Source organism: Pristiophorus japonicus, chromosome 15 (assembly GCF_044704955.1).
Source record: "Pristiophorus japonicus isolate sPriJap1 chromosome 15, sPriJap1.hap1, whole genome shotgun sequence".
NCBI classification, from domain to species: domain Eukaryota; kingdom Metazoa; phylum Chordata; class Chondrichthyes; family Pristiophoridae; genus Pristiophorus; species Pristiophorus japonicus.
Window position 1 is genome coordinate 140,718,997 of NC_091991.1, and position 25,319 is coordinate 140,744,315.

A 25,319-nucleotide genomic window follows, 5' to 3' on the forward strand; every position below is an offset into this window, starting at 1 on the left:
AAACCTAGATGAAGGGCTATACAGTTCGGGACATTATCAAAGTTGAAAAGAGTAGGAAAGAAAACCAGACAAACTGAGCATTCGTGGTTAAGTAACACCAAGTGTCAGCTTTGCACATTTATTACAACTCTTGCCTCTGAATCAAAAGATTTCGGGTTCAAGCCCCACATGAGGCTCTAAGCTGGGCTACTACTCCAGTGAGTATCGAGGGATCGTTAGGTTGATGGGAGAGCCTTCCTTCAATAAGAGGTTAAACAGAGGCCTTGCCTATTTATTTAGATGTATGTTAAAGACCAGGGACTCGGGCCGATTTCCTGGCCAACATTCCTCCTCAACTGACAAAAAAGACTGGTCATCCATTTAATTGCTTTTTGTGGAATCTTGCTGTGCACAGAATTGCAGCCACATTTCCCTATATACTAGATACTGTACTCAAAAAAAAAAAAATGATTGTGTATGAAGCATTTGGGGAAAAAACTAGTGAGAAGGAATTTGCATTTACATAGCGACTTTCACAACCTCAAAACATCCCAAAGCGCATCCCAACCAATGAATTACTTTTGAAGTGTAGTCACTGTTGTTACGTAGGCGACCGCGGCAGCCAAAGCACACAGGAAGGTTCCCAAACAGCAATGAGATAAGTGACCAGTTTTGGTTTATTTTGAGAAAATAAATGTTCTATAACAAATGTTTTACAGGAAAACAATGAAGTCGTCATGTAACTTCAAATATTAAAGTATTTTACTGTTTATATGTTTACATATTAATACTTATTTTTGTATATTCTTCAAAATTGTTTCTACAAAGTAACACAAAATTCATCCTAAATATTTGATTTTGAATTTGGTTAAGTTATTAGTGTAACAATTTTGGCTATTGTTTGATTTGTAAAAGTATTGTATTCATGTTAGGTTTGTTTAATTGTGCCACCCTTAGAAATTGATCACAGGGAGATAAGATCACAGGGAGATAAGATCAGGCGCATTTCATTTTTACGTCTTCTGATAATTCAAAGGTGTATTTTATGCTTAAAAAATTGAATTATTCAGGAATTTGAATTAAGCAATGTGAGTAACTGGAAAGTAGGATTTTAGTGCTTTAATGTTTTGAATTATATAATTTGAATTAAACAGTTTTGAATTGAGTAAACTCTTGAATTGATGAAACACGTTCTGCCAGCATAAAACCATGTCAAATTGACAAATGTATAATTTCAAGTAGTGTAATTGACTTAACATGATGTAAGATCTGGTTCTATGTACATGACCAGCATATATCCTGCTTTAGCTCCTATATTGCTTCTTTATAAAGTATTTTTTGGACGAGGTGAAAGAATTGGGAGGACGATTGCTATACTCCCCTAATTCTGAAGTGGGAGTTCTGTTAAGCAACTAATTATTTTATGTCCTCTTAAAACATTATTACAGACTGGGGCGAAATGGCTGGTAAAGACAGGTGAATGCTTATTGCAGGTGAGCATTTATGTAGGTTTCAGTGTGTATAATAAATATCTCATGAATTTTAATGATTCTACGTGAAACTATTTTAAAAATAAGTCATGTTTGCATTGTTTTATAAATGTTTCCTTATGTTACATAATCATGAAACATTTATTCTATAAATAAGCTGCAACAGAATCCAGTGTCTAATTACATCACTGTAAATAATATTTAAAATCTTATGTTTATTATTCCAGTTGGAGCCATTCAGATAGCTTAGCCTCGGTCGAACCTAGTTAATTGACAAGTTTCATCAGAAATTGTATTTTGGATTGCGATATTTTCTTCCTAAATCCGTTCTATTGCTCAGGCCTTATTGATGAGTTATTGATGAGTGCTGGAATTTAGTAAAGAAGAAATTTATATTTTGTTTCAATTTGTTTTCTCATAGGATGGCCAGCTGAAGGAACCTTTCCAGAAATTAAAAGAAGCAATTGGGAGAGCAATGCCAAATCAGATGGCAAAGTATCAGGATGACTGCCAGGCTCATAGCCAAGCCAAAATTGCCAAGTATGTGCCATATAGCAAGACAGTGGATTGCACTTGCGTTCAAAGCCAATTCTTAAACATAGGAACAAGAGCAGACCATTCAGCCTCTCAAGCCTGTTCCACCATTCAATGAGATCATGGCTGATCGATATCTTAACTCCTTCTATCTGCCTTGGCTCCATACTCCTTAATATTCTTGCCCAACAATATCAATTTCGTGTTTGAAATTTTCAGTTGACCTAGCCTCAACGGCTTTTTTGGGGAGCAGGGAGAGTTCCAGATTTCCACTACCCTTTGTGTGAAGAAGTACTTCTTGACATCACCCTAAACAGCCTAGCTCTAATTTTAAGGTTATACCCTCTTGTACTGGACTCCCCCCACTAGAGGAAATAGTTTATTTCTGTCTACCCTATCAACTCCTTTGATCATCTTAAACACCTCAATTAGATCACTCCTTAATCCTCTATACTCAAGAGAATACAAGCCTAGTCTGTGCAATCTGCCCTCATATTTTAACCCAGGTATAATTCTGGTGAATCTGCTCTGCGCCCTCTCCAAGGCCAGTATATCCTTGCCAATGTGCAGTGCCCAGAACTGCTTGTAGTAATCTAAATGGGGTCCAACCAGAGCATATATAACTTCCACCCCTTTGCATTTCAGCCCCCTTGGGACACAGGCTAACATTCCATTAACCTTTCTAATTATTTGTTATACCTGTCCACTAGCTTTTAGGGATTGATTGACAATAAATCTCATTTTATATAGTCTGATGCCTTTTATGCTGAGGCTAAAATGACTTTTTTTTTTCCTCTTCCTTTCTTCTATTGGCTCTCCTTGTACCACACACTATCCACAGCTGAAATTGTCAACCATTTTACTATGTACAATAAACAATGGTGTGCATTGAAACACAATTGTATATGTGATAACGGGATTGGTTTAAGGTGCTATCAAGAGTAAACATGCAAACCCAAAACCAATAATGTAGCAGTAAACCAGATCAGTTTGTAATATTCCCTGCCTCTCACTTAGCCAGTTCAATCTATAAAACATACTGTCTTTGTGGAAAAAAATCCAGTGATGCTTCAAGTGAAGTGGCTGCACAGATTTGATATTTGTTAGCATTGAAGAACATTGGATATGTAACATTACAAGGATAACAACACAATGTATGTTCAAAATAAAGTAGAAAATTGCAGAAATGATCTGCACATTTTAATGTAAGAAAATTTGGAAAGGCAGTGCAGTGATGTATTATATCATAGTCCCATGGAATACTAAAATGTGTGTTCATGATAATGACATTCCACATGATGACCAACCAGTTTAACCCTTGGAAGGCAGTGAGCAGATGTCGGGTGGTTCCCCATAGTGAGAAGATTAGTCACTCCAGACCCTCTTGTGTACCTTCCAGCAACAAAGCATCATTAGCAGAAAGCCTTCTCTGCTGGGACAGTAACTGACATGGAGAAGATGAGGAAAAGGGAAGAAAATATACTTAAAATAAATGTAATTGTTTTAATTGTCCTGCAACTAGAATTTTGTCTTTCATGCATCCAGTATGTTCTTGGGCTAAATCAAGCAAATACTTTTGGTCATTTACTTGCCAACTATGTAGTTGAGAGAATTTATATCAATCTCTTAATGATGAATTGAAGAAATAAAAGAAATAGAAAATGTTGAGCAATAGTAAAACAGAGAAATCAATGATTGACTTACAAACTATGCTTAAATTATGAACATATTTTTGTTCTTTACTAAAGAACTAAATTTAACATAAAAAGCACTTGTTTTAACATAACATTGGACATTTCAATGTTTGCATTTTGTTAATGTCCTTGTAATCCTGCAAGTAATTAAAACTTTGTTTCTAATCTGTTCCTACCAACATATTTCTGTGACATAAATAGTTTAACTCAGAATAGGTTAATAAACCCCTTTTCAGGTAATTATAAAACTTATATAGTTACATGGCTTTTCATTCATATGTTTGTAGGGAGCATTGGTAGCATTAAGGTACCAATAAGCATTGTCAACCAAGTATTGGATTCTACTAATCCTGATCAATTGCTGATTCTTATCGATCAGTTGGTGAATTTTCAGTTTATTTCACAATTCTGATCTTCAGGATGATGGGAGAAGATAAGGACCAAAAGGAGAGAATGTTCTCCGATGATGATGATGATGAAGACAAGATGGGAAGAAGAATTGTGGGACCTCGTAAAAAGTTTCATTGGAATGACGAGATCAGGTTTGATATTTTGATTGTTGTGTCAAACCACAAGACATTTGTATTGACAGTATGCCTTTTAAGTTCAGCCAATTGCAATTAGTGGTGGATTATATCTGTGCTGTACTTGGTAACTGAGTATGGGCTCATTGAATGATAAGACTGCACGTCAAATCATTCAAATGACTAAACTTATCAATTCATTGTAGCTGGAGTCATCAAGAAAAGAGTGAATAGCGCTGGTGGTTAGAGGAATAGGTCATTAATATCAAGATGGAAGAGGAGAGCCCTGCAGGGCCTCTGTTTTAATGGAATATAGGTCAGAGAATATATATTCGAATACAGTACGGATAGAGCAATTTGAGAGGAAACTAAATGCCATGGGCATAGTTTTGGTGGGAGAACTTATGTTGTTTAGGAGTGTTGGACTTTAAGAGGTTGACATGATATCCAAGACAGTTCATCAAAGTGTGAAAGGGTCAAGTTTCAGAGATGTGGAACAGCCAAGGTGAAAACCATATTAGAGATGGTGGATTAGTCCAGAACTTTTAAGTAAATGGAGAATTAATAGCAACCTCTTCAATTTTACAAGATAACGAAGGAGAGAATGCAAGGGCAATGAGACAGTTATTGGAAAGGTAAGAAGGATCACCTTTCTTAGTAGTATGGTAAATACATACAAACAAAATTCTAAAGAGCAGGAAAGGTGGACTGGGGGGTAACAGAGATAAGAGACAGTGTAGAAATAAATGTGGAGACACGCATCTTAAGATAGAAGAGATGCGCCACGCCAATAAGCAGAATTTGATGGTCCTGGTGGAGATAAAACTTGATATTGGTCATAATGGCAGGACAGAATGGAACAATGGAGGGAGATGCTTTTGTGAGATCAGCAAGTTTAGATTTGAATGTACAATATTAAGCCAATGAGTCGTGTTTTTTCATAAAGATAAGTACTGTGCTTATAGAGATGGAAACATTTTTCAAGTTTTGCATTCATTGTCTATATTAAGTGCTCTCGGGTTATGTATATCATGGATTCATTGCGTTTAAGCCATCCTGTATGCAGAAACAATGGGTAAATGTTTGTTTTCACTGCATGAGTTGTTAATCTGGTGGAGTGATCACCCGTCAGTTATAGAATTCTTATCTTATTATTCTGAGCTTCATCAGATTATCACCCTTGCGGTGAAGATGAAAATTTGCCGAAGTGTGGCTTGACTAGTCTCAAAATAGCACCATGTATTGTATTTTGTGGTTTCTTTGCATGTTATTGCTGAACAGTGCTGAATTATCGGCAATTTTGTGTGGTGAATTCATAAATTAGAAATATGATTGAAGCTGTATAAACTCATTTTGCAATGGACCTTTACAGCTAGAAGAGACATTTCAATCTGGTCTGGACTGGAAGTTGAAACCAGACCAGATCTCGGATTTGAAACAGCCAAAAACCCATGTCACATTTAAGGAAAAATATAGGGGGCTGGAATTTGCGGGCCCCTATGAGTGCGTACAAGTTGTGCACGTGCGCATCAGGCCGAGAAAGTTCCGGGTTTAGCCATGCATGCGCTAAAACCCAGAATCTGCGATCTGTGAAGAATCATCTTGACCGATCGCATGCATTCCCGGGAAAAGGCCTCTGTGGGCGGAGAGTTGGGCTATTTGCCCAACGTCTGTCCAGCGAATGCCCGTGAAATTTTTGCGTCTGGTAAAAGTAGGCGTTTGGCCTGCTTTTACCAGCGTAAAACTTTTAAAGGACAGAAAAATAAATGTTTTTCAATAATTTATACATTTAAAAACCTGTGAAATAAGTTGTTTATTTGTAGACCCTTTAAAATATGTAAATTTATTTTTCAAAATAAAATTTTTGTTTTAAATATTTAATTAAATGCCATTTTGATTCATTTTAAATATGTGGGGTCGAAAATTGCAGCCTCGCTGGGTGCATACGAAGTGTGCTCACCCCCGGCACGGCCTCACAAAACGTGCATGCGCCAAGGACTGGCTTTTCCGATCTGTCAAAATTTATTTCGAGATATTCTACGTATCCCCGGGGGAAGGACATCCACGTGGGAGAGATTGGGCTATTTGCCCAACTCATGCCCAACAAATGTCCTTCAAACTTTTATGCCTGGTAAAAGTAGGCGCATAGCTTACTTTTACCAGCGTAACACTTTTAAAACATAGAAAAATTAACTTTAATTTTTCATTTTTATATATCAAAAGCTCGTCCATTAAGGTAAGTTTATTTTTAACCCAATTAAAACACATTTTTTTTTAAATTCCAAAAAATATTTTTTTTCTAAAACATTTAATTGTATTTAATTTCAATTAATTTTAAATATGTGAGGTGTTTTATTTATTTATTTATTGTGCTGTGTTTTAAGGGGTTATTCTCATTGATAGTAATGGGAGCCCGTATAAACAGAGCTCCCATGTTTATCAATGAGAATACTGCATAGTGATTGCTGGTCCAGGCTCACGTGATTTCAGCAAATGCGTACGTACATGCAAGACATGTTCCCGTGCGCTGCGCAGTGAATGAAGGCCTCCGACCGGAATCCTACGTTCCTCCAGGACCAATAGGTAGTTTCATAGATTTTTTTCGTATCAAAGGCGTTCGTACGAAGTAAGACTCCGACCGCAATTTTCGGCTGTGTGATGATTTTGTTAAATTTATTTTAAGTGTACGTGTATTTTTGGGGGTAATCCCATTTATACTTATGGAGATTCTGTACATACGGAATCCCCACATATATGAATGGAGATCCCCCTTCTTTCATTGGTTGGGCCGGCCCATGTGATCCTAGGGACGCTTGCGAACCACATGCGTCCCTGGGATATGTGGGTCTCCACGCAGACTTACGCATGGAAGCCCGGGAACGCAAGTGTCTGAACCTCCGGGACCATCAGGTAAGTGCGTGGATTTTTTGCAGATCGGAGGCATCCGCTTGCAGGAAAACTCCGACCGCAATTTCAGACCCATTATGTTGTGCTTGTTTCATGTTCTTTAAGTGTATTCAGCAAGCAGAATATGGTGATGTATCTGTAAAATAATGTTTTTTATTTTATTCGTTCCTTGGATGTGGGTATCACTGATGGTTATTTATTGCCCATCCCTAATTGCCCTTGAAAAGAGCCACCGCCTTGAACCGCTGCAATCCGTGTGGTGAAGGTGCTCCTATAGTACTGTTAGGGAAGGAGTTCCAGGATTTTGACCCAGCTACGATGAATGAATGCGATAGATTTCAAAATCAGGATGGTGTGTAACTTGGAGGGGAACTTGCAGGTGATGGTGCTCCCATGTGCCTGCTGCCCTTGTCCTTTTAGGCGGTAGATGTCGTGGGTTTGGGAGGCGCTGCTGAACAAGCCATGGCGCGTTGCTGTAATGCATCTTCTAGATGGTGCACACTGCAGCCACGGTGCGTCAGTGGTGGAGGGAGTGAATGTTGAAGGTAGTGGATGGGGTGCCAATCAAGTGGGCTGCTTTGTCCTGCATGGTGTCAAGCTTCTTGAGTGTTGTTGGAGCTGCACTCATCCAGGCAAGTGGAGAGTATTCCATCATATTCCTGACGTGCCTTGTAGATGGTGGAAAGGCTTTGGGGAGTCAGGAGGTGAGAGACTCGCCGTAGAATACCCAGCTTCTGACCTGCTCTTGTTGCCACAGTATTTATGTGGCTGGTCCAGTTAAGTTTCTGGTCAATGGTGACTGCAAGATGTTGATGATGGGGGAATCGGCGATGGTAATGCCATTGAATATCATGGGGAGATGGTTAGACTCTCGCTTGTTGGAGATAGTCATTGCCTGGCATTTGTGTGGCGCGATTGTTACTTGCCACTTACCAGCCCAAGCCTGAATGTCTTCCAAGTCTTGCTACATGCGGGCATGGACTGCTTCACTTTCTGAGGAATTGCGAATGGCACTGAACACTGCAATCATCAGCGAACATCCCCACTTATGACCTTATGATGGAGGGAAGGTCATTAATGAAGCAGCTGAAGATAGTTGGGCCTCAGACACTGCCCTGAGGAACTCCTGCAGCGACAACCTGGGGCTGGGATGGTTGTCGTCCAACCATCACAACCATCTTCTTTTGTGCTAGGTATGATTAGTGGAGCATTTTCCCCCTGATTCCCATTGACTTCAATTTTACTGGAGCTCCTTGATGCCACACTGTCAAATACTGTCGATGTCAAAGGCAGTCACTCTTGCCGCATCTCTTGAATTCAGCTCTTTTGTCCATGTTTGGACCAAGGCTATAGAATCGTAGAATCATAGAATAGTTACAGCACGGAAGAAGGCCTTTTGGCCCATCGAGCCCGCACCGACTCTCGGCTAGTCCCATTCCCCTGCCCTTTCCCTATAGTCCTGCAATTTATTTTCCTTCAGAAACTTATCCAACTCCCTTTTGAAAGATAAAATTGAATTTGTCTCCACCACCCTTTCAGGCAGTGCATTCCAGATCTTCACCACTCGCTGCGTAAAAAAGTTTTTTCTTATGTCGCCTTTGGTTCTTTTGCCAACCACCTTAAATCTGTGTTCTCTGGTTCTTGACCCTTCTGCCAATGGGAACAGTTTCTCTCTATCTACTCTGTCCAGACCCCTCGTGATTTTGAACACCTCTATCAAATCTCCCCTCAGTCTTCTCTGCTTCAAGGAGAACAACCCCAGCTTCTCCAGTCTAGCAACGTAACTGAAGTCCCTCATTCCTGGATGCAACTGTATAGGGTATTGGTGAGGCCGCACCTGGAGTACTGCGTGCAGTTTTGGTCACCTTACTTAAGGAAGGATATACTAGCTTTGTAGGGGGTACAGACACGATTCACTAGGCTGATTCCGGAGATGAGGGGGTTACCTTATGATGATAGATTGAGTAGACTGGGTCTTTACTCGTTGGAGTTCAGAAGGATGAGGGGGGACCTTATAGAAACATTTAAAATAATGAAAGGGATAGACAAGATAGAGGCAGAGAGGTTGTTTCCACTGGTCGGGGAGACTAGAACTAGGGGGCACAGCCTCAAAATACGGGGGAGCCAATTTAAAACCGAGTTGAGAAGGAATTTATTCTCCCAGAGGGTTGTGAATCTGTGGAATTCTCTGCCCAAGGAAGCAGTTGAGTCTAGCTCATTGAATGTATTCAAATCACAGATAGATAGATTTTTAACCAATAAGGGTTACGGGGAGCGGGCGGGTAAGTGGAGCTGAGTCCATGGCCAGATCAGCCATGATCTTGTTGAGTGGCAGAGCAGGCTCGAGGGGCTAGATGGCCTACTCCTGTTCCTAATTCTTATGTTCTCGTAAATTTGTTCTGCACGCTCTCTAAGGCCTTCACATCCTTCCTAAAGTGTGGTGCTCAGAATTGGACACAATACTCCAGATGGGGCTAAACCAGTGTTTTGTACAGGTTCATCATAATTTCCACACTTTTGTACTCTTATACCTCTAAGGATCCCGTAAGCCTTTTTAACTACTTTCTCAACCTGCCCTGCCACCTTCAACGTTTTATGCACAAATACCGAGGTCGATCTGTTCGTGCACCCTTTTAGTATTGTACCATTTCGTTTATATGTCCACTCCTCATTCTTTCTACCAAAATGCATCATTTCACACTTTTCTGCATTAAATTTCATTTGCCACGTGTCCGCCCATTTCACTTGCGTCTTACTGAAGTCTTTATCACTCCTCCTCACTGTTCACTATACTTCCAAGTTTTGTGTCATCTGCAAATTTTAAAATTGTGCCCTGTACACCCACATCCAAGTCATTAATATATATCAAGAAAATCAGTGATCCTAGTACCGACCCCTGGGAAACACCATTGTATACTGTCCTCCACTCCGAAAAACAACCATTCAACACTACTCTGTTCCCTGTCACTTAACCAATTTTGCATCCAGGCTGCCACTGTCCATTTTATTCTATGGGCTTCAACTTTGCTGGCAAGCCTATTATGTGGCACTTCGTCAAATGTCTTTTGGAAATCCATGTGCACTACGTCAACTGCATTACCCTCATCAACCCTCTCTGTTACCTCTTTAAAAAAAACTCGATCAAGTTGGTTGAGTGACTTGCTAGGCCATTTCAGAGGGCAGTTAAGAGTCAACGACGTTGCTGTGGGTCTGGAGTCACATATAGGCCAGACCAGGTAAGGACAGTTGATTTCCTTCCCTAAAGGACATTAGTGAACCAGATGGGTTGTTACGACAATTCAATAATTTAGAGGTGTAGAATTAGTCACCTTCATGTTGTAAGTTTAGAGGTGAGATTTAGATTACTGTCCATTCTAAGGCAACCGCTCCAAATAGTGTGCAATGGGTATGAGGGGGGAAGGAATCAGTCAGTGTCACATGTTTAAAATATACTACTGCTTTTAGATGAAATTTGGCAACAAACTAACTATATTTAGTGTGTTAAGTGTACAAATCAAATTCGGGACAGTTGTGTGCATGGATCAGGATCTGTATTTAAGTTATGCTTGGACCACAAATCCTGAACAATAGGAGAGAATGGACCATGATAGATTTTCTCATGAATGTTCTTCTTGGAACATCAATATTCTGTACCACCACCTCACTGTTGGTTTACACTTCTTTATTATGTTGTGGTACAGAGACTTGCTGTGCAGTGTGGTGAGGACAAAGATGGCTTGCTATGAGCAGGAGAGAAACAAGTCCCAGGCTGCAGAGGACTACCTAAAGACTTTTCTTGAATCTGAGGTCAAACCACTCTGGCCTAAAGGATGGATGCAAGCGAGGTACGTGGCAAAGGAGTGTAACAAATATAATATGGGTAATGTTTTAACTAAGATTACCAAACAAAGAGTTGTTTAACAGAGATTCTGTACAGAGTGAGAATGAACATTAATAAGGACTGCAGCTTCTCTGCAAGCTGGTGCTTGCAAGAATATGGTTTAGTGATGCTGTGTGCTCTGGAAAGCTATCCTTCTCTTCCTCTGATCCAAGAGGGTCCTCTATATCTACTGGACCTGGAAGGGGAAGAGAGGGACAAGGGTTAGCAGTTAGTGGCAAAGGTAAGCCGAGAGAGAGAAGTGTGAGCTCAAAGCGGGACAACCGTTCCAGAGTGCGTATAGGGAGAGATGCCAGCGAGAAGAGAAAAAGAGGTTAGGGTAGCCAAACACCTTGTGGAACTTGTCTTATAGCCCCGCCCATCGTAACATTTCTGACACAACCTTCCCACAATATCCATGGCAGACCCTTCCAATGGGGAGCGGACATGAATGAATGGTCTCCGTCCTCCTGTCAGTTCCTGATCTCTGTTGTTGTGTTCCAGTTTGTCTTGCAAGAAGAAAAGGATACGTGTTAATGGGTTGTTGAGAGATTGTAAAGATGCGGCTATGGTTGAATAGTGTTGATGATGCATGAAAGTTGGAACAGGTTTGAAGAAGTGAAGTGAGTGATAGGATAGTAGCAGGTGCACAGTCTGGTAGAAGGAGGTTAAAGTGTGCTGCTGTGATTGGAGAACAGTGATTGGGAGCTGGAACTACAAGTGGTTGAGGAGAGAGTGAGAGAGCTGCAAGTAGGACTCTTACTGTAGCAGCTCTACTGAGATCATTGAATTATTTGTGGCATTACAGCCAGATCCTGGATGCAGTGCTGCTGGAATTCACCTACTCCGCTACTTTTGACCATTGTTGCCGTGCGACTTGGCTAGGCACCCTTCTGCCATCAGAAGGAAATAGCTGCTACTTCCTCCTGCACCAACACCTTCAATGCAGCGTCGGAGAATCAAGAGGCCCTTTGGCAGTGCAACGAAAGGATCATCTAGTTTTCGGTGGTTATTGTTGTGTATCTGTAAAGCATGTACTCCCATGTTCCGCCACCAGGGAGCTCATCCCTTGAAGTCCCAAGGGATCCCAGCATCCCTTGGGGGCACTGTATATAAGCCGGCCCCTAAGGCATGTTCCTCACTCTGGTGTGTCTTATTAAAGACTGAGGTCACTGTTACTTTAACCTCCCTGTGTGCAGACTCATCTGTGTTCAGAACACATTAGTTATGTGTACAGTGGTCCTGAGGTACCTACATTGCTACTTATTTAAAATTATCTCTACTAAAATTAAATGTCTCTTTCGTTCCTAAACTTTCTAGTTGCTATTCACCACAGTGCATTTTTAACAAAGGTATCGAATTCCATTCTCTCCTTGCCATTCTATAATGGGTTTTTAAATAAAACCTGCAAAGAACTAAAAGGAAAACAAAAGTGGAAGTTGCATTAAATGTGTTTAACTGATTTTGGTGGTGTTACAGCAGAGAAGAAATTTTCAAAACTTTAAATAAATCTTATTTGATGAGCAGTTTTTATACATGATGTCACCGTCTGTTGTGTTCTGCAGTTTCTTGCCTACTCTGCAATTGTAAGTCTGCCTAAAATGCAAAAAGCAAAATAGAAATTGAGCTTAAAAAACTTGCAAATCAAATGTCATGTATAAATACAATCAAGCAAAATTAACAAGCATATTGTGGTCATCATAACTGCGTCGTGCCTGCAGTCTCATGAGTTTTGCAGTTTGTGACATGCAGTGAGTTACTTTGTGTAGAGCACCAAGCCCTGGCATGTTTTCTCAATATATTTCTCAAATAGTCCAATCTCCTTTTGAGGTTCTATGACACTAGCTGCCAACCAATAAAATCAAGAGAAGCAGCCACTGTATAAGCATTTTCATGAATTCATGTTTCGTAACAATATGAGCACCTGTCAAGGGATTGCAGATCGAAGCCCAGGCTCCAAATTATGTTGGTGACATTATAACCCTCGAGATTAATAATGATTCGTCAGTTTGTTCATCGGCTGAATCTCACAATTGGATTTCTGCCCTGTCATCTACTGGTGCTCACCCAATATCTTCAGTGTGGACAATCACAGCTAGAAATTACTTGAAACATGATTTCTGATGGTGATTGCGGCATGGCATAGACTTTGTACTAGATTGCGGTCAGGTTGTTTATAGAATGAGTTACCTGGTCCGTGTGGTATTAAAAAGTAAGATGAAAAACACAACATATTTTGATTGTTTTTCCTCAACAGAACCTTGTTCAAAGAAAGCAGGAAGGTACATGCTCATGTCACCTCAATACTGTGAGTATTTGCATCTTCAGTACTCTTATGCATTTACTGTACTTTTTTTCCAATACAAACAGCTTTTGTAATGTGTTAACTAACTGTGTGAACCTCATTCAGGTAACTAGCCCAACGTGCAGAAAATTAAAGTTAAGACTTTAGTATTTTGTGAAGATAATTTGAGGTAGGTTTTTATATTCATTGCCTGGGCAGTAATCTGCTGGAGTGAGTTACCAGCCCTTTATAGACCCGCCTGAATTTCATTCCATTGATGTTTACTTCGCCAGATTACCACCAAGACAGTGAAGACAAAAATACTACTCTTTTGTGTCTAATATTGCAGTATCACATTATTATTGAAAACATCCATGCTCACCCATTTGACACCATGACCAATCTGATCCCAATATTGGTCAGCACACGCGACATAGCAACATGGATCATTTGGGAAAGAGAATTCAAACATTTTCAGCTGCAATGATAGTATTCTATTTCTTCTCTTCCCCTGCACCTCCCTCCTTTGTTAAACCTCCAACGTGGGCATTTTACCTACTCTGCCTGGCCTCTAATCTGCTGTGCATTCGCTCTCTCTCTCCCTCTCTCTCTCTCTCTCTCTCTCTCTCTCTCTCTCTCTCCCATGTTCCACGGACCATTTATTTTTCACTTTGAACAAGGTCACATGAAATTGCTAATTTTATTTCGAATTGCATTGTTGAGATAATGATATACAGTTAACTGTAGCTGCATACTAACATTCATTACATTTTGTTTTAGAACTAAGAAGAAAGTCATTGCTGCCCCAAAGACTAAAATGAAGGTAAGTGCTGTTAAGTGTATTGGGGACATGAGCTCAACTTTTGAAAAGTATATTTATTGGAATACAAATCCTCAGGCATTTGATCCTTTTTATCCAAAATGTCTGTGAATTTTTTATAATAATAGTTCCTGAGATTAAAGTTGGTTAAAAGTGAAAGAGCAAATTAAAAATAGGACAAATTTAAAAATGTATATGTTTTACTAATGAGAGAAACCACTTAACTCTGGACCTGTTCCATTCTGAATCTGACCTGGGACAACTTTACCTTGGCTCTAAATACGGAAATGTATTCCTCAACATAACATGCTTTACTTTGGCAAACACAAAAAATCCTAATAAGAACAAATGTTATTTAGGTAGTACTTCAGAATTACTAAATAAAAGTAGCTGTGGGGTTATATGGCTTCAGTAACCATTATAATGGTGAAATTGGCCTTTTGGTGCACCCACTTAGTCATCCATCTTAGCTTTGTGAACTCTTCAGTACGCAATACAAAAAGGCATTTCCAAACAAAAGGCTAGTTATTGCTGGACATCTGAAAGTTCTGCTAACAATTACCTTTTGATGCTCAGCAAGAGAAAAAAGTAAATCAACGGTGAAGATCTCAGCTGACTGTAGATGGTTGGTTGCAGAGAATGCAGAATGGATATCCAGGCTGTGAGATTGGCATGATATTAGTTAAAATAACAATCCCCTTTTTCCTATGGATATTCTTGGGGTAGGAGAATTCTAAATAGAAACTGTCATTGTATAAGAATTATAAAACAGCCATATAGAACCATAAACTTTGGTGCCATGAACAGCTCAAATGGGGGAGCAGGAAATGGAAATACAAAGTACCATTTGTACTGCAAGGGATTACTTTGTTGTTCACACATAGCATTGACAAAAGTACTGAGTTATAGTTTGTTTAATGGCCGAGTTCTAAAATGCAATGATTTTGTAATCGCAATAAGTAATTGTACAGCAATTTTGCAAAGATATTAAATATTAGTCTACTAATCGACTACCACAAGAGTCACTTGAGCTAAACCAAGCTCCTGCACAGGCAAACCTATTTTCACATAGTGAAATGTCCAATCTCTGTAGCAAATGGTGAATAAAGTACCGGTTTCTTGTATGCATGTTTAAAATATTCCACCCCATTTTGGAAATAAATACAATTGAAGGGAGTAGTTAAAAGAAAAATAGCTTGTCAAAAAATCATTTACAGAATCAGGAATACAATGCAGTATAAATCTGACTTTAAAAGGGTTCAACATTAATACATTTTTGCTTTTTCAGGATCAGATACTAAAGACTGAACGGAAATTGCATCCAGCAAGTACCCCACTTCATTGCGGTAACGCTGCGTCCATCGTGCAAGGACAATGCACCCCACCTTTGACCCCAATAAATGTGTCCGTTTCCTCCAATGCTGCTCAGAGTTCCAGCAATACGACAACCCCTCAGTCCTTCAGTTTAGATGATTCCCTTGATGAGGATCTGTCGAATAACCAGCCTTCTCTGGAAGATGTGTCAGAAGCATTAGCTGCTCTCAATGATGCTGCAGGAGGTACCAAGAACTTCAGTTCTTTAGTATCAAACTCATTGAGTGACAAATTAACAGTGGCGGTGTCATCAGAAGAAAAGAAACATGTTCAGAAAGTTCCGACTTCCTCTTCTGCTCCATCACCTGCTGCTCAGTCACATTCACCTCTCAATCTTTTAGCTGAGCAGGCATTAGCTTTGGGACAGCTGTCTCAGGAAAGGACTTCAGAAAGTACCACTAGTCTTATCACTGCCTTTAAAAACCATTCTGCAGCAAACAGCAAAGGTTTCACGGAGACTCTCCAAAACAAATCGAAGCATCTTGGTTTGCAACGTACATCGCAGCCCCAACTTCAAAGCCAGGTGTCGACACAGACTGCCAAACAGTACCATCAGACCACCTCACACCAGAAAAGCTACATGTCGTCACCATCTTTTAGTATAAGCAAACTGCAAAGCAGTTCTCAGACTAAAACCTCCAGTCAGTTGCAACAACGGCCATTAATTCAGCACCTAAAAACCTCAACAAAGACTCAGAATTTCCATTCTGTCTCCTCATCTTTACAGACTTCTCCCAGTCCTCAAAGAACGCTTAGTACTGCAATTAGTTCTGTCAGTTGTACAGCAAAACATACCAACTCACAGAGCTCTGCAAATCAGACCTTCAAGTCTCCAATGACTGTTGTCACGGCAACTAAACATTCTACCCCTTCCAGTAATCCTATTCAGAACATATCCAGTGTTCAAAGTTCTGTGTCTAGTAATACTCATCTAAACAGACAGTCTCCATCTCCAGGACAAGCATTAAATCGGCAATCGCCTAATACAAATGTAAAGAAGCCCTCCATTTCTCAGAAACTTACTCTAGTGGCCCCACCAGGTGGTAGTAATGGAGATTCAAGTAGTGGGACACAGGGTGTAGCTAAACTGCTAACTACTTCTCTTAAACCTTCAGTTAATAGTTCCACGGCTACAGGAGCAATGCTGGTGAGTGTAAATAGGAATGTGTGGACATACAACATAGATTTAATAACTGTTGGAAAGGAGGGATTAAAAGACTAATTTAATATATTGATTCTGATATTAATTGTACCCTGGTATCCCTTGCTACTTATGTATTTGAATATTCAGTTATATGCTACTTTTCCAAAATTGTAGGTTTGGCCAGCAGTAATGCTGATCAAAGCAAGCAATTTCTTGTAAAACTAGTTACTGCTTATTCGAATTAAGTTGTGTTTTTTGGTCACATTTGGTTATTTTGTGCATTAGATCATACAGATCTGTGGTCAAGAGTTTATTTTTCTGAAGCCTAAGTGTATTTTCAGAAACTAGCGAATGGGAAATACTTGTTCATTGTTTTATTCTCACATACAAGTCCTATTTTGCTGGTATTCTTCTTTAATTAAGGTATTTTCTCTACCCTGAAAGGATCCATCATTTGCCCAGTATACAGTTACGCTTCCTTTCTATAAGACTGTATTCAGTGGTTGGATGAAATTGGCCTGTAAAAGTTTTCTGCTTCTACTTGCTAATATTTTGTGCAGTTTTGCTATTTAATTCTAATGGGCTGATGTTTCCAGTCATTTTAATTATCAAGCTGAATTGAGATAACCACTTTGAATCACCACTCAGTTGTCACTATATGAATGCACTGATGTATTCATCTCAAAACATGATATTTTAACTTGAGGCAAAGTAAAACACTCTTGGTACTTTGTGGCATGGACTTTGGTTGTAGTGTTTCAATTTGATTTTAAAATTCTCATCTTTGTTTTCAAATTCCTCCATGGTCTTGACTCACCTTATCTCTGTAACCTTCTCCAGCCCTACATCCTAGACACAAAAGACATCAAGGGGTATGGGGAAAAAGCGGGAATATGGTGTTGAGATAGAGGATCAGCCATGATCATATTGAATGGCAGTGCAGACTCGAAGGGCCGAATGGCCTACTACTGCTCCTATTTTCTATGTTTCTTACCCTCCGGTATATCTGCGCTCCTCCAATTCTGGCCTCTTGCGCATCCCCGATTTTAATCGTTCCACCATTGATGGCCGTGCCTTCAGCTGCCGAGGGCCTAAACTCTGGAATTCCTTCCCGTTACCTCTCTGTCTCTCTACCTCTCTCTTTTTAAGACGCTCCTTAAACTCTACCCCTTTGACCAAGCTTTTGGTCATCTGTTTTAATATCTGTGGCTCGGTGTCAAATTTTGTTTGATAATTCGCTCCTGTGAAACATCTTGGGACGTTTTACTACATTATATAAAGGCAAGTTGTTGCTGCTGTTCTACCTGAATGAGGCGCAGATACATGTTTAGGATTTTTGTCACATACAAGTAAAGTTAGCTTTGCCTTTCAAAATGTTGTTGAATCGTGTAACCCAATTAACCTAAAAGATGCAAAAAATGTTGGTTAGCAGCAATGTTCTCACTGGAAAATCTTTTTAAGAATACTAAAGGGTAAGGCAGTCATTTTTCTCCTTTCCCTTGCATTTCCCAATGAAAAATCAAATGTAATCAAGCTGTCACACCAGCCAGTTTTTGTGCTGAAACCAATGCAAAGACACCAAGGACATTGTTGCAAGGGATTACCCTACCAAGCTCCATTCTATTTTATTTTTATTATGTTCATAATAAAGTAATGTAACTGAGTACTGTAGACGTGAGTAAGTGTGATCTTAGTTCCTTTATTCTAACTCCAGAGTGCCTGTACAGCATGCAAGGCCTGCTTTATATACAGTGCTCCCAAGGGATGCTGGGATCCCTTGGGACTCCCAACAGGTACGCCCTTTGGTGGCTGTATAATACTGGTTACATAGGATTGCATACATAACATCTCTCCCTCCCAAAGTAATAGTACACTTATTTACAGGGTGAGACAATCTGGAGATTTTTGCTCCCTAGTCGATCGTCTCAGTACAAATGCAGATGTAGGTGAGTTGGTTGGTTCTTCGCTGGGCTGCTGTGCAGCTGGACTTGCTGGGCTGCTGGGGATGGTGAGTTCAGCTTCGTGGTCAACCGTGATGTCGGTTGCCACGTGTGTGTGTGTGTCGGAGGGTCGAAGTTGGTGGTGTCCTCTTCGGGTTGCTCGTGGCTGACTGTGAATTGCAGTTTGGTTGGTCCAATGCTTTCTGCAAGTTAGTCCATTTGTGAGTTTGACCTGAAACACCCTACTCCCTTCTTTGGCTATGACAGTGCCAACAAGCCATTTGGGACCATGTCCATAGTTGAGTACAAATACAGGGTCACTGACTTCAATATTGCGTGACAAATTTGCACGATCATGGTACATGCTTTGTTGATGCCGCCTGTCCTCGACGTGATCAGGGTGGACAAGAGAGAGCCTTGTTTTAAGCGCCCTTTTCATGAGCAGCTCAGCTGGGGAGCCCCGCTGAGCGAGTGGGGTCTGGTACGGTAGCTGAGCAGGACACTGGGCAGGCGGGGCTGCAGGGATCCTTCCGACACACGTTTCAAGCTTTGCTTGATGGTTTGGACTGCCCGTTCTGCCTGGTCGTTAGATGCGGGCTTGAACGGGGCCGATGTGACGTGCTTGATCCCATTGCGGGTCATGAATTCCTTGAATTCAGCACTAGTGAAGCACGGCCCATTGTCGCTGTCAAGGACATCAGGCAGGCCGTGCGTGGTAAACATGGCTCATAAGCTTTCTATGGTAGCAGTGGACATGCTTACAGACATTATTACACACTCAATCCATTTTGAATAAATATCCACAACAACCAAAAACATTTTGCCTAGAAACGGGCCAGCAAAGTCAACGTGGATCCTTGACCACGGTTTGGAGGGCCATAACCACAAACTTAGCAGTGCCTCCCTGGGGGCATTGCTCAGTTGAGAGCAAGTTTTGCATTGGCGCACGCAAGACTCCAAATCTGAGTCGATGCCAGGCCTCCACGCATAGGATCTGGCTATAGCTTTCATCATTACTATGCCTGGGTGGGTACTGTGTAGGTCGCGTATGAATATTTCCCAGCCCTTCTTGGGCAAAACCACGCAATTACCCCATGAAAGACAGTCTGCCTGTATGGACATTTCGTGTTTGCACCCCTGGAAAGGCTTGATCTCTTCATGCATCTCCGCTGGGGTGCTGGACCAGCTCCCATGGAGGACACAGTTTTTTTTACAAGAGACAGTAAAGGGTCCTGGTTGGTCCAGGTCCTGATCTGGCGGGCCGTAACGGGTGACTTTCCGTTTTCAAATGCATCCATCACCAAGAGCAAGTCTGCAGGCTGTGCCATTTCCACCCCGGTGGTGGGCAATGGTAGCCAACTGAGAGCATCAGCGCAGTTCTCTGTGCCTGGTCTGTGGCGGATTACATAGTTATTACATAGATAGCGTGAGCGCCCATCTTTGGACGCGAGCAGAGGCATTGGTATTAATTCCTTTGCTCTCTGAGAATAGCGATGAGCAGCTTATGGTCAGTTTCTAACTCAAACTTGAGACCAAACTGATACTGGTGCATTTTTTTTTTTACTCCGTAAACGCACGGCAGAGCTTCTTTTTCAATCATGCTGTAGGCTCTTTTGGCCTTGGACAAACTCCTGGACGCATAGGCGACTGGTTGTAATGTTCCCGATTCGTTTGCTTGTTGTAACACACACCCGACCCTGTACGAAGACGCATCGCAAGCTAGCACTAAACGTTTACATGGGTCATACAGAACAAGTAGTTTGTTGGAACATAACAGTTTTCTGGCTTTCTCAAAAGCAGCCTCTTGTGATTTCCCCCATATCAGTCATCTTCCTTGCGTAGCAACACATGTAGAGGTTCTAGCAAGGTGCTTAACCCAGGTAGAAAATAATTGAGGAGTCCCAGAAACGACCGCAGCTCCATCACGTTCTGTGGTCTCGGCGAGTTCTTGATGGCCTGCAGACTTGCTCTTGGTGATGGATGCATTTGAAAACGAAAAGTCACCTGTTACGGCCCGCCAGATCAGGACCTGGACCAACCAGGACCCTTTACTGTCCCTTGTAAAAAAAAAACTGTGTCCTCCATGGGAGCTGGTCCAGCACCCCAGCGGAGATGCATGAAGAGATCAAGTCTTTCCAGGGGTGCAAACACGAAATGTCCATACAGGCAGACTGTCTTTTATGGGGTAATCGCGTGGTTTTGCCCGGCGTCGTTGGGTCTGATGCCGTCTGCCGCGATTCTTCTCCCTAAGAACTCGACCTCTGGCGCCAGGAAAACACAGAGTGTTTCAACCAGAGTCCCACATGATCTCGCCGACTTAGAATCTCTTCCAGGTTCTGCAAGTGTTCGATGGTGTCCCGACCTGTGATCAATATGTCGTCCTGGAAAACGACGATGCGCGGAACCGACTTTAGCAGGCTCTCCGTGTTCCTTTGAGAAATAGCCGCAACCGATCGAATCCCAAACGGGCATCTATTGTGGATGAACAGACCTTTTGCATGTTGATGCAGGTGAGGCCTTTCGAAGATTCCACCAACTCCTGCGTCATGTAGGCCGAGGTCAGGTCCAACTTGGTGAACGTCTTCTCTCCTGCCAGCGTCGCAAATTGGTTGTCTGCCTTGGGTAGCGGGTACTGGTCCTGCAGCAAAAAATGGTTAATCGTTACTTTATAATCCGCACATCGTCCTTGAGGACCAGAACAATCGGACTGGCCCACTCGTTGAACTCCACCGGCGCGATGATGCCTTCACGTTGCAGCCCGATCTCCACTTTCTCTCGCATCATATATGACACCGCCTGTGCCTTGTGGTGGATAGGTCGTGTACCGGGAACCAGGTGGATGCACCTTTGTCCCCGAGAAACATCCGATGTCTGGCTCAAATAACGACGGAGACTTGCTCAGAACCTGGGTGCATGAGGCGTCATCGATAGACGAGAGCGCTCGGATGTCATCCCAGTTCCAGCAGATTTTTCCCAGCCAGCTTCTGCCGAACAGTGTGGGGCCATCTCCTGGTACAATCCATAGTGGGAGTTTGTGCACTGCTCCATCATAGGAGACTTTTACTGCTGCGCTGCCAAGTTCTTTAGTGTAAGTTCTCAGCTTGGTATGAATAGGGCTCAGCTTGGGCCTGGGTGCCTTGTTGCGCCACAGTCTGTCGAAGGCCTTTTTGCTCATGATAGACTGATTCGCACCCGTGTCCAGTTCCATGGATACTGGAATTCCGTTCAATTCGACTTTTAACATGATCAGTGGACATTTCGTGGTGAAGATGTGTACCCCGTACACTTCTGCCTCCTCGGTTTGAGACTCCAGTTCAGTTTGATCTGCCATGGATCAGACTTCCTCTGCAACATGGTGGTTTGCAGGGTTTGCAGCTCGTCTGCACACTCGCTGGAGGTATCCCATTATTCCACAGCCTTTGCACGCATTGTGTTTGAAGCGGCATTGATGGATTCAGTAATCGCCTCCAAAGCGCCAACAAGGTGTCAATTGCCTCGCATTAACACTTGATGGCCGACTCTGGGTCATCTAAGGTCGTGCAGCTGCAGGCATCTACGTTCTGCCATATGCATTCCTGCCTGAAAATGATGTTACTTTGTGTACAGTACTTTCCAAAACCTCTATGCTGCGAAATTTGTTTGGTGTTATCGCTGGTGGACGTAAATGCCTGGGCTATCGTTATGGCTTTGCTCAGGTTCGGTGTTTCAACAGTCAATAGTTTGCAAAAGATAACCTCATGACCAATGCCAAGCACGAAAAAGACTCTAAGCATTTGCTCCAGGCATCCATCAAATTCGCAAATGTCCTGCAAGGCGCCTTAGTTCGGTGACGTAGCTCGCCACTTCCTGGCCTTCAGACCGTTGACGTGTGTAAAATCGATTCCTTGCCATCAGAACGCTCTCCTTCAGATTTAGGTGCTCCCGGACCAGCGTGCACAGTTCTTCTTATGATTTGGCTGTTGGTTTCACCGGAGCGAGAAGATTCTTCATGAGGCCATAAGTTGTTGCCCCACAGACAGTGAGGAGGATCGCTCTTCGTTTGGCAGCGTTCTCGTCCCTTTCCAGCTCGTTGGCCACGAAGTATTGGTCGAGTCTCTCCACGAAGGCCTCCCAATCGTCCCCTTCTGAGAATTTCTCCAGGATACCAACAGTTCTCTGCATTTTCGCATGATGGTTCATTATCTCGTCGCCAGTCATCATAAAGTAATGTAACTGAGTACTGTGGACGTGAGTAAGTGTGACCTTAGTTCCTTTATTCTAACTCCAGAGTGCCCGTACAGCATGGGAGGCCTGCTTATATACAGTGCTCCCAAGGGATGCTGGGATCCCCTGGGACTCCAACAGGTACGCCCTCTGGTGGCTGTATAATACTGGTTACACAGGGTTGCATACATAACAATTTAATAATGCTGGACTCAACACTTCAGACAAGTATTCGCTAAGCTATGCATTGGTAAAGGGTTACTGTGGCACGATAGAGGTTTAGTCTAAATACTGTGCTTCGGTGAGCTGATTTTCAGACATATTTTTAAACCTTTTTTTCATGATGTGGACAACAATGGCAAAGTCACATTTATTGCCCTGAGAAGGTGGTGTTGGACTTTCATCTTGAATAGCAATTGTTTGTACAACTGAGGGGCTTGTAAGGTCACTTCAGAGAGCATTCAACCATGGAGTGTGGACCAGACTCATGTGATGGGCTTGCAGGGTTCCTTCCCTGAAGGACGTTAGTGACCTAGTTGGGTTTGTACAACAAACAATCAGCTTTCATGGTTATGTTGTCCAAGCTACAAATTACCTGATTTATTGACCTCAGCTTCACAACTTGCCATTGAGAAATTTAAACAAAAGACCATGTAATTGGCCTTGGGGGATACCTGAGCCTTTGGAAATCCTGTTTGTAAAACTTCAGGTTCCTCAAGCTCAGCTCTCCTACTCAGCCTTTTTTCCCTACTTAAAAAAGCTTAATTTCTCTTGTCTGGTTCACAGCAACACTGTTGAATTAACTCAGCTGGGCAGTCTTTCCTCACCCCGCACTGTTCTCCATATATGACTTAAATTCATGGTGCTGTGAGAAAGTTTCATTAACTTTAAGCATCAATGGCAAAATAGGTGAAAACCTTATCCTATCCGATTCTGCAAAACAATAGGAGTAATGCCCACCAAACTCTTGACAGGTTGCTTTGCTATCATACCTGTGGGAAATGTATTTAAAGAAAGATTGCCCTTCTGTGGCTGAGACATTGTATAAAGTGGTGCCTTCAGGAACAGGATACTTGCTCCTTGTGCACACTAGTGAATGCTTAGAAAAGCAGGAGCAGGCCATGTGGCCCGTCGAGCCTGCTCCACCATTTAATAAGATTATGGCTGATCTTCAACCTCAACTCCACTCTTCCACCCTATCCTCATATCCCTTGATCTCGGGTTGTTGCTAGGCATCTATTGTTATGATCCTATGGGAAACCAACCATAATTATTTTGCTTGAAGGAATTAAATCCCAATCTGAATTAACAAATACATTCTGGGATAAATTTGGATCCAACAATTGCAAGTGCCTAATCTAAACTCATTCTGGAGTTGATGCAGGTCTGCAGCTCTAATGTGGATCTGTGCTATCTGAAATGAAATAATATGTAAAATGGCTACACTCGTAAAACGTTTTCATTAATGAAAGGAAATAGCATTTACTTATTGAACTATTTAAAATATAGACCTAATTGTTTAATAATTTTGTTCTCTACATTGCTTAATCAGAAGTATTAACATTTATTGCACTGTCTCAGCAATTATACAAAATAAAGTATGCTTGTGCTGCAGGGGTTTTCACATTTCGAAAATAAATGGTATGTAATTCAGGTTAAAATGCTGCTTTAAGTGAATTAAGATTTTAAATACTGACCTAAAATGGGCATTTATGTTGATATTTTATGTCTTAGTCTCTACAGGCTACCACGGGAGCAGCGTTACTTGCCAGCTCTCCATCGTTGAGTCTTCTATCACCTTCCTTTAATACAGCAAACCAGAAAATAACTTCAGCCACGCTGAGCCAAGCCTCACTCGGGATGATGCCAAGCATTGTTCCTATGCACTTTACATTCCCTACGGTTTTAACATTAAGCTCAGACTCTACTCCAAAATCGGCTGTATCGACAGATGCAATAGTTACGGGACCTGCCCCAGGGACATTCCACCATGGCCTTGCACATAGTAAGTCGTACATTCTGGAAATTGTGTAGGGTGAATCAGGCATCCACCTGGTTGGTTGAAATCTGATGCAACACAATTCTTTGACAGCATTTACAAAAGTGAGAGCTCAGAAATATTGTTCACTTCAAAAATTTAGTGAGTGTGTCAAGAAATAATAAAAATTATTTTGTTTAAAATTTGTTGTTTTTTGTTTGGAGGATATTATAGTATTGAAGGCAAGTGCTGATGACTTAATTGAACAAATTGATTTAGTTGAACCAGAAGTTTGATAAAATCAAGTGTGCTTTTGTGATGATATCATTGTTGATTAATCTCCTGCAAACTGTTAGAATCAGTAATTCCCAGCCATTTCTCCCCAATGATATCACATACTTAATGGCAAAGGAATGTTAGACCAAATTCTTTGTAGTTATAGCATTTCCTATTGAAGATACCTTGCTGGAGATGTTACAGTAGACTTATTGTGATAAAACTAATGCACAGAAATACTCAGATTTGGACAATCATGTAAGCAAAGATATTGTAAATTGATCTTTCCACCCAA

General features: G+C 41.5%; 1 protein-coding gene across 3 annotated transcripts in view; it reads left to right on the forward strand.

Moving 5' to 3' along the window:
• The window catches only part of LOC139281088 (ubinuclein-1-like), a 99,565-nt gene that overhangs the window by 39,067 nt on the left and 35,179 nt on the right, over positions 1 to 25,319 (forward strand). For all 3 annotated transcript variants that reach the window (XM_070901023.1, XM_070901021.1, XM_070901022.1), the window contains exons 9-16: positions 1,428 to 1,472; positions 1,891 to 2,009; positions 4,117 to 4,239; positions 10,830 to 10,973; positions 13,263 to 13,313; positions 14,070 to 14,112; positions 15,398 to 16,630; positions 24,505 to 24,775. In XM_070901023.1, coding sequence (XP_070757124.1) covers positions 1,428 to 1,472; positions 1,891 to 2,009; positions 4,117 to 4,239; positions 10,830 to 10,973; positions 13,263 to 13,313; positions 14,070 to 14,112; positions 15,398 to 16,630; positions 24,505 to 24,775 — 2,029 coding nt within the window. The remainder of the gene's footprint in view (positions 1 to 1,427; positions 1,473 to 1,890; positions 2,010 to 4,116; positions 4,240 to 10,829; positions 10,974 to 13,262; positions 13,314 to 14,069; positions 14,113 to 15,397; positions 16,631 to 24,504; positions 24,776 to 25,319) is intronic.